The sequence below is a fragment of the Pelodiscus sinensis genome, chromosome 3, assembly GCF_052426305.1.
Source record: "Pelodiscus sinensis isolate ZL-2025 chromosome 3, ASM5242630v1, whole genome shotgun sequence".
In the NCBI taxonomy this organism is placed as follows: Eukaryota; Metazoa; Chordata; order Testudines; family Trionychidae; genus Pelodiscus; species Pelodiscus sinensis.
In genome coordinates this window covers 124,271,234-124,286,729 of record NC_143054.1, presented here as the reverse complement: position 1 = coordinate 124,286,729, position 15,496 = coordinate 124,271,234, and the positions used below count along the sequence as shown (strand labels likewise).

The window sequence follows — 15,496 nt, the reverse complement described above, 5'->3', positions numbered from 1 at the left end:
ACGGGTTTAAAAAAGGTTATCGATCTGATTCTTTACTCATTAGAATAATCAAGCCTCAGTTATTCACAAAGTTCTTGCGCCATATGCTTTGCACTACCATATACCTTTTACCCAACGATCTCAAAGCACTTTACACACATTTATGAATTAAATCCAACAATACTCATGTGAGTTAATTAAATATTATGACAATCATTTTGCACGGAAGCAGAGGCATGAAGAGATTAAATGACTTGTGCAAAATTATTATTCACTATTTCTGTTCCCATAGGGCCTCATGCATGCTTTTCAAACATAGAACAAAATGATGGTGCCAGCACCAAAAAGCTTACAATTAATGTAAAGTATAAGAAACAACAGATGATTGGACAGACAGATTGACAGGGGAGTACAAGGAAATGAGATAGTGTTGGTCAGTAAAATAAGCTGTGGTCTTAGCAGAGCAGCAGCCTAACTGCTGTCAATTTTTTCGTAGATATCAACCTTTCACTATTAAATGAGAGATAATAGGTGGCGTGGGGACAGGCTATCACGGGCCTAGAAAGTGAAGACAAGTCATGATTGATACGGTACTTAAATGGCGCAAATAATCAGTTGAATAGTTGAGAAAGAAACCTGACAATCCATACCTTTACCACTCAATCTTTTGCAATATATACTGTGTATGACTGGTTATTTTTCCTGTGTTCACCCTATCACAGGATATCAAACCATTTTTTCAACCCAAAATGTTCATATATGTTTACTAGGGGACTGCCCCCTGCTTGCTACACTCACCACTCCCCACTCTCTGGCTGCAAAACCCCCCTGCTCACTACGCCTGATGACATCATTCTGTCACACAGCAGGAAAAACTTTTTTTATATTTAGAGAGAGAGAGAGTGCCTAGCGTAACAGGGATCTGATTCTATCACCTCTACAAATATTAGGAAATCTTAACTATAGGAATTGCTCTGCTATAGTAGACTCGGTACCTTCATCTAACATTGGTTCCATACCATATAGACACTTTCCACATAGCCTAATTACATCAGTATCTTCATCTAACATTGGTTCCATACCATATAGACATTTTCCACATCTCAGCCTAATTACATCAGTGCAGAACATTTTCCGAGTTATATAGTTCATACTTTCATTCTCTCTTCCAAATCTTAATTAATAAAGTCAAACAAGTACTGAAAATCACTTCTGTGGCTCTGATTACAGAAAGGTATTGTCCACAAATCACAAAAACAGAACTTGTATCTAAAAGATTCCATAACTCTGTCCTTTGCCCCAAGGATATTGCAGTAATGGATTCCCAAATGAGGGTCTTTACAAAACTGGAAAATGTGAAACAACGTGTGATACTTTACAAAGAGGCTAACACTGTAATACAAATGGTGTAATGCTTTATTTTGTATGGCGTCTTTCATACAATCTATATTCTCAAATGTGGTCTAGTTCTCAGAAAAAATAGACCCTCTTCCTAGGCAGGAGTATGCATTCAAACATGTCTTTTGGATATTCAAAAGAATACATTTTAAATATGGCATGTGGAAGGAAACAAGTTTGTCTACATTGGTTCCTGAACTTTTCGGCATCACACCCCCTTTTTGATTTTTGAGAAACCCTCACATCCTCCACCTCCCCCCCAAAAATAGCAGCAAAACTTGTTTAGCAAAAAAAACTGACTGGACCAGCAAAACTTGATGGGGGCGGGGCTGGGTCACCACACACACACACACACACACACACACACACACACACACACACCCACCCACCCACGGAATTTCTTCACCTCACCCCACCCAGTTTGGGAACCCATGCACATGATCAGAAATAGCCTCCACACTACCATCCCCAATTTAAAGTATACAAAGGGAACTCACCTATTTCTGACTTGAATTTATGGGAAGGAAGATTTTATTTTTCATCTCAAGTATCTCATAAAGGTTTCACTGATTTTTTTTTCAAAATTCCATTACTAAGGTCCCCAATCCTGCAACTGACTGCAAGGCTACATCTACACTGCAGGCTTCTTGTGCAAGAACTGTTTTGCGCAAGAGTTCTTATGCAAAAGGTCTTCCACAAGAGCACGTCCACACTGCCATGTGCTTTTGCTCAAGAGACGTGTTTTTGTGCAAAAGCGTCCATGGCAGTTTGGACGCTCCCTTGTGCAAGAAAGCTCTGATGGCCATTTTAAACGTAGGGGTTTCTTGCGCAAGAAAATCATGTTGCCTGTCTACACTGCCTTTTTGTGAAAGAGCTCTTGCGCAAGAAGGCTTATTCCTCGTGGGGAGAGGAATAACTCTTCTGGAAGAAGCCCTGTTTTCCAACGCTGTACTGTACATTTACTTGTGCAAGAACGCGCGTGCAGTATAGACACCGGAAAGTTTTTGCACAAGAACAGCTGTTCTTGCGCAAAAAGCCTGTAGTGTAGACATAGCCCATGTGTTCATCCCTCCTCCCAGACAACCAAATTTATGTTTATACTGAGATCAGGCCTGGAAACTTTCATCCTGAAAACTTTTTTGAGAAAGTTATGAGCAAGTAGAAAAGTGGGCCTATTATGGATAAAATTCAATCTTAACTGAAACAGTAGCTATGATGATAGTTGGCACTTTCTAGTACCTGTAATCCGATAATCTCCAACTATTTTACCAATGTTATTTAATTACAGCACGCTTGCAACATCCACGTGAAACATATATATGGGTATGTCTACACTACAAAGTTAATTCGAACTAACAGCTGTTAGTTTGAATTAACTTTAATAGCAGCTACACATACAAACCGCTAGTTCGAATATAAATCAAACTAGTGGAGCACTTAATTCGAACTTGGTAAACCTCCTTCTACAAGGAGTAACGCCTAATTCAAATTAAGTAGTTTGAATTAAGTACTGTGTAGCCACTTAATTCGAACTAGCTGGAGGCTAGCCCTTCCCAGGTTCCCCTGGTGACCACTCTGGGCCAACCCAGGAAAACTCTTCTGCCCCGCGCCCAGCCCCGGAGCCCTTAAAGGGGCAGATTCTGGCCACAGTGCCTGTACCAGTTGCCAGCATCCAGCCAGCAGTCCCTGCACCTGGCAAACCATGAGCCAGCCACCAGCTGCCACCCAGCCTTCCACCTCTTCTCAGGACCAGGCTGGTGGCTCTCAGGAGCCTGCCAGGGGCCGAAAAAGACGGGCGCCCGCCTGGTCTAGTGCAGAAATCATGGACCTCATTGAGGTTTGGGGGGAGGCCTCTAATGTCCACGATCTCCGCACTAGGCACAGGAATGCAGCCGTCTACAACCGGATGGCTGCGAGCCTGGCCACCAGAGGCCACCTGCGCAGCCAAGAGCAGGTGCACTGCAAAATTAAAGCCTCTGCCAAGGGCTCCCAACCAGGGGCTGACCCAGACACCTGCCCTCATTATGAGGCCCTGGACCGCATCCTGGGGGCTCACACAGTCCATGCTCCCCGGGTGGTGATCGACCCCGGAGCAGAGGGCCCAGCCCCTGAAACAGGGGAAGAGGAGGAAGATGAGGATGACGACAGCCAGGAGCCACAGGAGCCTGCAGGGAGCCTGCCCAGCACCCAGGACCCCCAAGTCATCCCTCAGAGCCCATCAGCTGTGTCATCTGAGGCCGAGGAAGGCTCCACATGAGTGCCATCATGGTCCCCTTTTGGGGGGAGAGGGGAGGAAAGGGAGCCCAGGGACCATGCACCTGGGTCTTGCCCACTATAGAGCAGCAGCTGGGTGTCATGCAGGGGCCCTGGCTCGTTCCCCACACGCCAATCTCCCTTCGCCTTGCAGAGGGGGGCTGGGTTTCACCCACTGTGTCCCCAGGGAGAACTGACCACTGCTCGTTTCACCACAGATGCAGCACCTGTGAGTGCAGGGCGTACCACCCGCGAGTGCAGGGCACACCACCTCGCCTGGACCAGCCACCCACACCCGGGCCAGCAGGTGCACCCGGAACTAGGAGTACCACCAATGGCGGCACCTGTGGCTACTAGGGAAGCAGCTCCACAACCAGGAGCACTGGGTCTGTGAGGACCTGCGGCAGCAGAGCTTGCAGGCGCTGGAGGAGCAAGGCCGTGCCCTCTGAGGCCACCTCCAGACCCTGGCGGAAAGGTTCCTGCCTCATCCTGCTCCAGCCCCTGCAGCTGCCCCAGCTCTCACTCTCCCTCCCACTCCTGCTCCCCCTCCCCTCCTGTCCCACCCTCCACACCTACTCCCCCCCAACACCCCCACACCCGGAGTGCTGCAAGACGGGAGAGCCAACAAGACCCTGAACCCTGAGCTTTCCCTTCCCCCCCCTTGCCTCTCCCTTCCAGCTCCCTCCTCCCAGGTTTTCCCCCTCCCCTCTCCCACCCTCATTCCCCCCTCCCTCCACCTCAATTCTGTGAAATAAACAGACATATTTGTTGGCAAAACAGGTGTTTTTATTTTACATTAGGAAGGGGGGTTAAGGAGGGGAAAGGGGAAGGAGGTGAAGGTGTAAGAAGGCCCCAGTGGGGCTTGCCAGGGAGAGTTCAGTCCTCATCCACCTGGAAGCTCTCCTGCAGGGCTTCCCAGATCTGGATGGCCACCCGCTGGGCCTCCTAGTCAGCATCGGTGCGGTGCTGCGTGTACAGGCTAGCCAAGTGTTCTGCCTCAGACATCCAGGCTGGCAGGAAACCTCCCCCTTCCTCTCACATAAATTGTGCAGCACACAACATGCTGCCACCACAGGAGGAATATTGTGCTCGGCAAGGTCGAGGCGGGTGAGGAGGCATCTGAAGCGGGCTTTCAGGCATCCGAAGGCCCCCTCCACCACAATGCAGGCCCTGGTGAGCCTGGCATTGAAGGCCTACTGGGAAGGGTTGTGGTGTCCTGTGTATGGCTTCATCAGCCAGGGGGTAGGCGCGTCCCCCACCAGGCACACTGGCATGTCCACGTCCCCAACCCTGATGTGGCAGTTGAGGAAGAAGGTCCCGGCGTGCAGCCTCTGGCACACGGAGGAGTTACAGAACACCCGTGCGTCGTGTGCCTTACCGGACCAACCCACATTGATGTCCGTGAACTGGACTCGGCGGTCAGACATGGCCTGCAGGAGCACAGAGAAGTAGCCCTTCCTGTTGATATACAGAGAGGCTTGGTGTTCCGGGGCATGGATGGGGATGTGCGTCCCTTCGATCGCTCCTCCCCCTCAGCTGGGGAAGCCGAGGGCGCTGAACCCCTGGATAACCACGTCCAGGTCAGTGAGGCGGACAACCCTGTGGAGCAGCACTCTGTTGATGGCCTTGACTACCTGCAGAGAGAGACACAAAACCAAGAATCACTGGGGTGCTTGGGTGGCTGGGAGTGTTCGTTCCCTGGCACTGCCCTACGCCCCACTCCCAGAAGCAACCCCCGCTGCAATCCTGGCCACTGCGGGCGGTGTGTAGTACAGCCGGGACAGACCAAACCCTCCCATGCAGGGCACTTTTGCATCCTCCCCCGTTTTCCCTGGGGCAGCCCATTCCCTCCTTGCAGCCCCCCCTTCCACCACCGGCCCAGTGGCCGGTGAGTGCCATACCTGCCTGAGCACGGCTCCGACGGTGGATTTCCCCACGCTGAACTGGTTCCTGACGAATTGGTAGCTGTCCGGTGTGGAGAGCTTTCATAGGGTGATGGCCACCTGCTTGTGGAGGGGAATGGTGGGCCTCATGCAAGTGTCCCGTCGCCACAGAGCAGGGGCGAGCCACTCACAGAGCTCCAGGAAGGTGTCCTTCATCCTGAAGTTCTGGGTCCACTGTTGTTCTCCCCAGAGCTCCAGGACGATGCGGTCCCACCAGTCGCTGCTGGTGTCCAGATGCAGCGGGGCACGCTGGTATCCGGGCACTGCTGCGGCACCTCCATGGCCCCCAGGGAGGCCAGGGGGAAGGGCAGGGGGCTGATGTGCACCAGATGGTGCCAGGCAGCCTCCAGCCATTGCTGCCAGGCTTGCAGCAACAAATCCAAAAACTGCTCCAGAATGCCCAGGGGCAGCTCTGGCTCCATGGTGCCACCTGCTGCGGTATCCCCAATGAAAACAACCAAACAGGCAGGCAGAGAGGAAAACGCTTTGCTGTCCCTCAGCGAGGTAGGCAAGCAAGCAGAAAAGCTTTCAGGGGGGTCCCTTTAAGCACGAGCCTCAGATAGCATCCACACAAAGCAACTACTGACCTGATGCCCTGCGGGAACCGGTTTCAGCTGGCCTTAAATGCAACCCAGCATCCAATCAGTGTGGACGTGCTAATTCGAATTAGCGAAATGCTAATTCAAATTAGTTTTTGGGTCTAGATACGTTATTTCGAATTAGTTTATTACAAATTAACTAATTCGAAATAATGCTGTAGTGTAGGCATACCCTATTAGTGCTATCTTTTAGATGGGTAAAAAAAAGCCTTGCCTACACTGGCACAATTTGTCACCAAAAACTGCCTTTTGTTGTCAAAATAGAGACAGCTTACACACTACATGAAACTTTTGTCAAGAAAAACACCCAGTTTTGGCAACAAAAAACTTCCACCTCTTTTTCTCTCCCTTTATTGTCGACAAAGAGCCACTCTGGACTCTTGTTTGTTTGGTCGAGAGAAATGGCTTCCACCAGTATCCCACTATGTCTGCCCCTATGGCTTTGTTCAGTGTTTTGTGATTTCTGTTGCCATGCAGGAATGTTCCCCTCCCCTTTCAAAGCTCCAGGAAGTGTCTAACAGCTGAGTGAGCTGCTTGGTTTGGGGGGGGAAAAAGAACAAATCATTAGAATGCTTCTGTTCTGCCCTGCACTAGAAACATAGTGGCAGGCAGACCGCTGCTACAGGGAGAGAGCTGGAGAGACTGCTGTGCTGCTGCTTTGACATTCCTCAACATGGAAAGCTCACGGAGCTAGGAAGGAATCCCAAGAAGCACAGAAAACCCCTCTTGACTTCTCATAAAACTGCACTGTGGGATGCTTACACATATTGCTTTGCGTTTATCTGTTATCAGGGTTCTAGCAATGCAGCCATGAAACGTCAACAATAGCAGGCAAAAAAAAAAATTTGTTTGACCAGTTTTCATTTTTGGCGATTTTTGCATGTCAACAGCACCTTTGTCACCAAACCTCAGTGTATACAACAGCCTAAAAGAGGTTAAGTCAGTTATCTAAGGTCACATGGCAAAACAGAAGCAAAGGCAGGCACAAAATTTAGTTCTTCAGATACCAAGTCTGATTTCAAATCTTTAGAAAAATACCCTCTTTCACATTTAATATTGTATGTCATTAATGCAGACAAATGAACCAAATCATAGAAAATGAAATGCCTGTAAACGTATACTGATGCTTTATTCCCAACTCCTCAATAATTATAAAATAGAAAAGAATATTCAAAAAGAAAGCTGCACTTCGTTTACCCTAGTTATCAGCATTATCATGTTAGGAACTCAGTCATGTCTGTACCTGAAAACCTGCTAGCTGAGCAACAGACTTCCCCTGAAGGCACAGAGTATGAGCCACAAACGCATTCAAGTCCTCCAGAGAGAGACTGTCCACCTGAAACAGATTTAAAAAAAAAAAAATCTGAGCTATGGAACAAAAACCTTTCTGCAAATTTGCCTTTATCAGCAGTGTAAACACACACAAGCAAAATGAGTAGGGTAGTAGTAAAGTAAAGTAGTAAACTATGAATGTAGATAATGAAAAAGAATATACAGTTAAATTCACAACTCCATGTGTGTAGCTTTGTATTAATTCCATTTTTACCAACTTTACCCAACAGTTAGCATTTACATTATTGCTCTTCTTTTTCTTTTAGGACCTTTGTAACTAATAGGACAGGACACTTACCAGAAGTATAAAATATTTTTACATTTAAAAAAAAATCACTCTACCACTAGGATCCCAAAATGAAGACTAATTAAGCTAGCCATAGTTGATGGATATTATGATTTATCTCTAGTACAAATGCTCTACTAACCATTAGGGATGTAACAGTGTAGTCAACTAAATGATTAGCTGATACACGGGTGCTTATCCATTAACGTTATCAACTATATGTAACACTCCTCCACCCTCCATGCATGTTAGCGGGCTGGCTGACAGGCTGGGTCAGTCCCGACGCGCGCCAGGACCCAGCATCAACCCCTGTATTGGCTCTTAGTGTTTGTAGTGCAGAGTCGCAGTGGGGATAGTTGCTGGCCAGCCCACCCACGCACTGATTCTTAGTGCCAGGACCAAGCATCAACCCTTGCTGCAGCTCTGCAGTACAAGTACATGTAGTGCAGAGCCACAGTGGGGGTAGTTGCTAAACCCATCAGGAGCCAGGACTGAGTGGTAGCAATGATTCCCCTTAACGATTAATCAAACTACAAAATTTGTCAACTACACAATTAGCGAATTACACGCTTAACATCCCTACTGAACCTCAGTAGAAAGATATACAATTGTAGCTACACAATCAAAAAAGGGGTGCATCAGTACAAATGAGAACACAAATTTCTTAAAGTAATTTTTCAGATTGGATTAATTCTTGGTTGGTTGGATTTTGTTTGTTGTTTTATGTGGGGAAGGGAGGGCAGGGTTGGATTTTTTTAATGTATTTACTTATTTTGAGGAAGGAATTTAAACTTGAAGAAAATTGGGAGGAAAAAAAATCACACTCTTTTATGAAGACAAAAAACAATGAACCTTAAAGACTAACCAAAAAATATAGATGGCATCATGAGCTTTCGTGGGCCTTGCCCACTTCTTCAGATGAATGGAGTAAGAGGTTCAGGGGTACAAATATCACAGAAAAGAGGAGATGGGGGGGGGGGAGAAACCCTGTTAATCAAAGTGCCCATGCTAAATGAGGCTAATAAGTGCCCAATACTTAGCTTTTGATGTCTTTGTTCAATCCTTGGGTGAATGTGTCAAATTTGCATATGAAGGCCAATTCCAGACTTTCTATAGATGATTCCTGAAATTACTTTGTAAGAGAGTAGCCCTTTTAAAACCATTAATAAGTGCCTGGGCAAGTTAAAATGTTTCCCAACAGGTTTTTAATGTGATACCATTTTGAGTATCTGATTTATGTCCATTCATCCTTTGTAGTAGAGACTTTGTATTGGTCCAGTTTGGCTAATATACATGGTAGAGGGGCATGGCTGGAACTGGATGTCATATATCACATTAGTGGATGTGCAGTTGTATGAAGTTATGTGGTTTGGTCCTGAAATGTCGTCACTTGTGTAGATGTCTAGACAGAATTGGCACCTGAGTTTATTGCAGGGGTGGGTTCATGGGTGAGAACGATTGAGGAGTGAAGAGCAACCCAAGTGACAGAGGAAAACTGAGTTTTGTCAAGTTGTCGTCTTAAGATATTTCTATAAGCAGAGGAGAGGAAGGAGATGGTCTGACTCCCTGAAATCCATGGGTCTCTGGGATCTGAGAGAGACAAAGGGCCAGCAAGTGCTCTCCCTTTGCTTTTTCTGTAGCATGGAGCCAACTAACTTATGATCTCCTACTTCCCCCCTCAAAAGACTGCACACTTAATCTGTACATATATGACAATGTTAATATTTACTCATATAGCTCAGATTGTATTAATGTTTTGAGTTACACCGTACATAGCACATGATTTTCCTTCAGAGTATATGTGCTTACCAGCTGGACATAGAAGGAAGTTTTTTTATGAACATATGGAATCTGCACTGTCAGTGAAAATGTGCTTTGTAGAAGTAACAATCAGGTACAGTTAAGAGCTGTGCCATAATTTAGCATGTCCTTGCTTTTAGGAGTTTTCTTTTGTGGAAGTGGGGGATATTACACTTATCCAACAATGATCCCTTTTATACAATGATCCTTTTATACAGAGTTTGTTTATGGAATTAACACTTTTATTAAATTTCAGAGAAAAGTGGAAGAGGGGAAAAAAGGTAGAGTAGGTCAATAGGAAAGAACCAGAAAGCAGGAGAAACACAGAGAGAAGCCATCTACTGTAACTTCCTTTACTATTCCCAGAGGATAAAAAACATTTCATCCACCCACACTAGATAAAAATGACACCACGATACATCTGAAACAGTGCTAGGAATTTCTGCTGAACCCTCCTTCCCCCAGTGAAAAACCCCCATTGATTGGAAGGCCTTTTAAACCTTGCACGAGGAAGCAGGACAGTTTAATAGATACCAGCCTAGTGTAACACTGAAAAATATTCCTGCCATTCATTAACTCTTTACAAGCTTAAGTTATTGATTGGCTGCTAAAAGCTGATAATACTCTGATAATACTCTGAAAACTGGATTTTCCCACAAGTTATATGGTATTAGTATTTTTGTCTTCTCATGTTTCTATGGGAGTGACTTCATTTGAGACCATAATGGTCATCTCATTTCACCCTCACAATTGTCACTGGGGCATTAAATGCACTGGATAAGGTTCACCATATGCTAGAACATAAGAACCTTGGGTTGATGTGGTTTGGTCTGTGGAGAGCTTTTTTTCTGATGAATATGGAAAGGTCAGGGGCTGTTTGAAAGCTAAAGGAGGAGATTTGAGAAAAAAAATTCAGTATGTGGTTCCCACAGAGCATGGGTATTAACCATTTAATGATACTCCATACAAGTTCCAATGTGAGGAGATAAGGGACAACAAGGGGCATTCAGTCAGAGGGCTCCCTTCCTATACTGAAGAAAGCTCTCTTGTGGTATTTGACTGAACCATTAAACTGTTGATTTACGTAGAGAAGCTTCAATTTTAAGAAAAAGAATTTATCATTCTTTAAAACAGCCTTCTTAAAGTTTTCATTAAATATATGACAAATATTTATTAAGAAAGCCAGCCAGCCACTTTATATGCTGGTTCTTAGAAAAGTTAGTTACAAGCACAAAAGCACACGTGACCATTAACAATTTCCTTCTGTTGCCTTTCTTGCTGCAAGTACTGGAAAAATATAGTTGGGAAACCGGTGTGTCTGTCTCATTAAAATTAACTTTCAAATATAAACTTAAAAAACTGCTAAGCAGTGTATGCTTTAAATCATATAGAACATATAGGTCAGGGTATTAGGCTGAAACCTTCTAGATGCAGATCCATGTTATCCCAGTGAGAGCAGAAGGCGATAGATAATGGCAAAACTTTCACTGGATGGAGAGATACCAGGGCCGTTAACACTATAGCTAAATTCCACATTGTGAAACTCCATCAAAGGCTTACAGGGTGCCAAATTTGGGTGAAAGTTCCCAGTATAAAAGTCATGCTACCTGCAGCACAGATTGCTGAACAGACCTGGAAGAATCACAAATGTTGGTTGTACATGTTTTAGCAGACATTCCACTTCTTTGATTTTGGGAAGGATATTTTAGATTTAAAAGCAGGAGTGAATCAGACTCACTTAGCTCCAAACATCCAAGGGACTGCGTTAGAGGTGAAAGTAAGCAGCTGCGCCCTGGTGTGTAGCTCTGGCAAGAGCTAGCTGAACTGTGGCAAAAGCCAGCAGGGAGCTGTTTAAAATATGGCAGGGAATCAGGCTGAAATAGGACAGTACCTGTAAGCAGGGCCGGCCCGAGCCATTTTGGTGCCCCAGGCCCCAAGCACGCAGCGCCTCTCCAAGGGCGTACGGCCCTGCCTCCGGGCACACGGCGCATGCACGGGCCCGCCTCCGGGGCACACGGCCCCACCTCTGGGCGCATGGCGCATGCCCGCCCCCGGGGTGCATGGGCAGACGCACGGCGCATGCACTGCCCAGTCGGCCCGGACACCGCCGATGGCACGCAGCCCAGGGCCGCCCGGGGAAGGCTGCGCCTGGCCATGCAGGGCCCTGCGACCGTGGGGGGAAGGGCGCTGCTGACTGGTGTTGCGGGGGTTAACACGGCTCCCACCCTGGGCGGCCGCTGCAGCCCGACGGGAGCCAGGCACCCCCCATAGGTTGGTGCCCTGGGCAGCTGCCCGGCTAGCCCATCACCGAATCTGGCACTGCCTATAAGAAATGATGTTAGTTGTATCACCGCTGGTGTTAGCCAAAATGCAAATGGAATAGCTGGCAGGGAGAAGGGGTTTGTATCCTCCACCTAGTATCAGAGGAAACACTGAAGATGCAGATACCTCTCCAGCATATGCCACCATATACCTGGAGGTGTAGGAAGGAAGGGAGGAATTTAGAAAACCTCTTCCTCCAGAGGAGCAAGGAATCCTGGACTTGAAGGAAAACTCTGCACTATGGCTACGCATAGACTACATCCCTCTTTCGAAAGAGAGATGTAAATTAGACATATCAAAATTGCAAATGAAGCTGGGATTTGAATTTCCTACGCTTCATGTGCAAAATCACGTCACGGCTTTTTTCAAAAAATGCTATTTCAAAAGTGAAACCGCGGTGTAGACGCAGTTCTTTCAAAAAGAAAAGCCTTTTTCAAAAGATCCTGTACTCTCTGCTCACCCTTATCAATGAACTAAAGGCAACACGCAGCATGCAGAAGGTCTCTGGCTAAAAGTGAGACCACAGAGGCAAATGCAGTGCACTGCAAAATCTATTATACCCATCCAGTGGTGTAAAATACCCACGTAAAGTGAACTTAGGAAATGGTAAAACTAACTACAGCCAGGAGAAGTGTGCAATCTATGACTGCCTGATGGTATGTGAAAATGTAAAGAATACAGAATCTGGTGTGGGGATGGAAGGGGGAGGGGGAAACTGCTGTCCATCTTGACTCAGTGTGTGAGGATCTAAAGGCCAATGCACCTAGGTGGGACATCAATATTATTTCTTTCTTCTCCTAGCAGCTGAGATCAGGCCAAAGGAATTCCCAGGTCTTGTCCTCCGAGGAGGTGAAGCATGGAAAGGGGGAATGTCTGAAAAATCTCACTTGCCTGAGTGAACTCTCAGCTGTTAAAAACAGTGCTTAGTTGAGAGCTGCTTCACTGGGAGCCAGTCCTGCTTTATTTCTCCCGTTTATCCAACGAGCTGTGTCCTGGAATACTACAAAGGGGGAAGGAGAACTTCCATCCACCACCAGGTCAGCCACTTTTGTTCTACCCTTAGAGGGACAAAGGGTCATCACATGCACTCGCTAGAAACCAGAGAGGAGGTGGCAGTGAGAGGACCAGGTCTCGTGACCACACCCAAAGGTTTTGGGGTAACAGAGGTAAAAAGGTGTGTGAGAGTTCCACCTACACAACTGCCTCCTAGCTTCCAAAGAAAGTCAGTAGATGTTAAGACTGTTAAATGAGTTTATGGATTTATGAATGTATACTAGTTTGTTAATTATATGAATAGTTGAAAAACTGAATTAGGCAAGGTAATGGCAGACACACCATCAGAGAAATAAGCCCATGTGTTTCCCCTAGGAGCCTGGTCAAACAGTCCTGTTACATTAGAACAGACATACTAGGTGAAACCAAAGGTTCATCGAGCCCAGTATCCTGTCTTCCAACAGTGGCCAGTACCAGTAGCGTCAGGCATAGGAGGAAAAAAAAAAATCGCAAGATTACCATTTTAGTTTGTTATTTTTCGTTAGGATGAGCAAAGGTCTTTTGCCAGAGGTGTTCAAAAACTCAGATGAAAAATTTAGGAAACTTAATATTTCCTCAGATAGGAGTTAACTGGAATAATAAAAAATAGTTTAATATAGTACTGTTGATGTTATCAATTATACTTGTGCTAAAGATCAAGAGATAAACCATGACTGATTTTTAGTAAAGAGCCACTGAAAATCAATTCCAGGTGTGAGCTGCAAGAGCTGGCTACAGAGCAACCATTCACTTTACCTGCAGGGTAAGGTAAATCAGTAGGCAGCAGACAGCTGCAACAGGTGCATCCAGCAACTGGAACTCCCCCACCATGTCCTGAAGATGAAAGCATGCCAGAAACGTGTTATACTGTAATGTTTTCACCTCTGATCCTTTCGTGAGCCACAATGTTCTCAAACTAGGTGTTCCACCTACAAAAGAAATCTATTATTTTATCTTTGCAATAGGGATATAAGACAAGCTTTGTCTATTAAACCATACCAGTGGTGGTCAATCTATTTAGACACATTATACATCTCTATGTTATGTGGGCCACATTCACACACTATACATACTACCCATATGGTCCTGAAAATGTCACATAGGCTGCAGCTGTTTGCTGATTGGAACACAAAGCAGCCCATGGGCTGAGAACCACTGAATTAAACTTTAAGAGGAAACACCTGTTCTTGCTCTAAGTTTGCAAGGACAAAAATGTGAAAAATAGCTTAATTCACATTTGTACACAAATGTGATTCCTATCAAACCCATGTTTCAAGTTAATGCTGACCTTGCTTTGAACATGGGTATGATAGGAATCACATATCCCCCAGGAGGTGATTCATCCTTAGGAATCATGAATATACCCCTCTCTGGGTCAGTACCTACTTTTAGGAATGACACTGGGATTCCCCTGGTTGCAGGTAACTTCTGCCATGGCAACTACTCTTGAGCATTCCACTAATATCAGCCCCCTGTATTAGGTCCAGTGGCATAGTCCAGAGCTAAATCAAATCCACCGAGGTTTGTTTATTTATTCCTAGACTACTGTATGATAATGTCACTATTAATAAAACATGTGTTATGAGACCAATTATATATCATGTTATACTAATGTCAGTATTTTTAGTGGACTCTTCAGTATGGTAACTTGGGAGATTCACAAAGTTAGTTAGGCACCTAACTCCTATTATTTTAAATAGAACTTTGGAGCTCCGCACTTACATTACATTTAACCCGCTGTCCAAATAAATAATCTTGGAAGCAAAATACCAGGTGGATATGTAGACAGCTGCACCAAAGAATCCCAATTAAAGATACACACCTACTGTAAAGCAATTTTGCTTTTGTTTATTCATCAACAGAGAGGTGCTAGTTTTAAGACTGGACAGATAAAGCTACATTTGGTAACTCATCTTCCTTTATGATGAGCAGCAGCTGCATTCTACAATTAGGGCCACTTGGCAACAATAAGTGATTAAAGTGTCAAGGTGCTGAGATCTAGATGGCTGACATGTTTATTTAGAAAAGAAAGCCATTAACCAAATGGTACTGTGCCTAGGGGTTGGGGGACAGAGAGGGGAGAGAAGAGAAAGAAGCTAAAAAGCAAATTCTTAAATATTTTCCTTCCTCACCCTTTAGAATGTTTATTTTAATATTCTCAAAACTATGGTTCTCAACAGGGGTCAATCACAGGAACAAGAATTGTTCATACAATCCTGACAAAGCTCTTTGCTTTTACTGCACCAAATAAATAGTGATTTTCAATCTATCACTTTATAGAAAAAAAATTATGTATATTCTTCAGGAAAATATTAATAGTTTGACATCACTTATTTATGCTAAAATTACAGACTAATACTACTGCAGACAACAAAAATGATAGTGTCACTCTATACACTACTGCTGAGACCTAGAATATTGACTTAAATTCTGGGAATTGCTACATTAGAAAAAAATGACAAATTGGAGAGAATTCAGAAGAGCAACCAGAGAAACTGACGGGGGGGGGGGGGGGGGATTAAGATGAAATAGTTATGCACCTGCCCTCTAGA

The 15,496-nt window shown here is 45.2% G+C and overlaps 1 protein-coding gene across 4 annotated transcripts in view; it reads right to left on the bottom strand.

Moving 5' to 3' along the window:
- Positions 1-15,496, bottom strand: part of FAM120B (family with sequence similarity 120 member B) — a 99,813-nt gene that overhangs the window by 61,134 nt on the left and 23,183 nt on the right. For all 4 annotated transcript variants that reach the window (XR_016349231.1, XM_075924694.2, XM_089777355.1 and 1 more), the window contains exons 5-6: positions 13,701-13,873; positions 7,416-7,508 (exon numbers count right to left, since the gene is read on the bottom strand). Coding sequence is in view for 3 of the 4 variants with exons in the window: in XM_075924694.2 (XP_075780809.2) it covers positions 7,416-7,508; positions 13,701-13,873 (266 nt within the window). In the remaining variant the exon portion in view is untranslated. The remainder of the gene's footprint in view (positions 1-7,415; positions 7,509-13,700; positions 13,874-15,496) is intronic.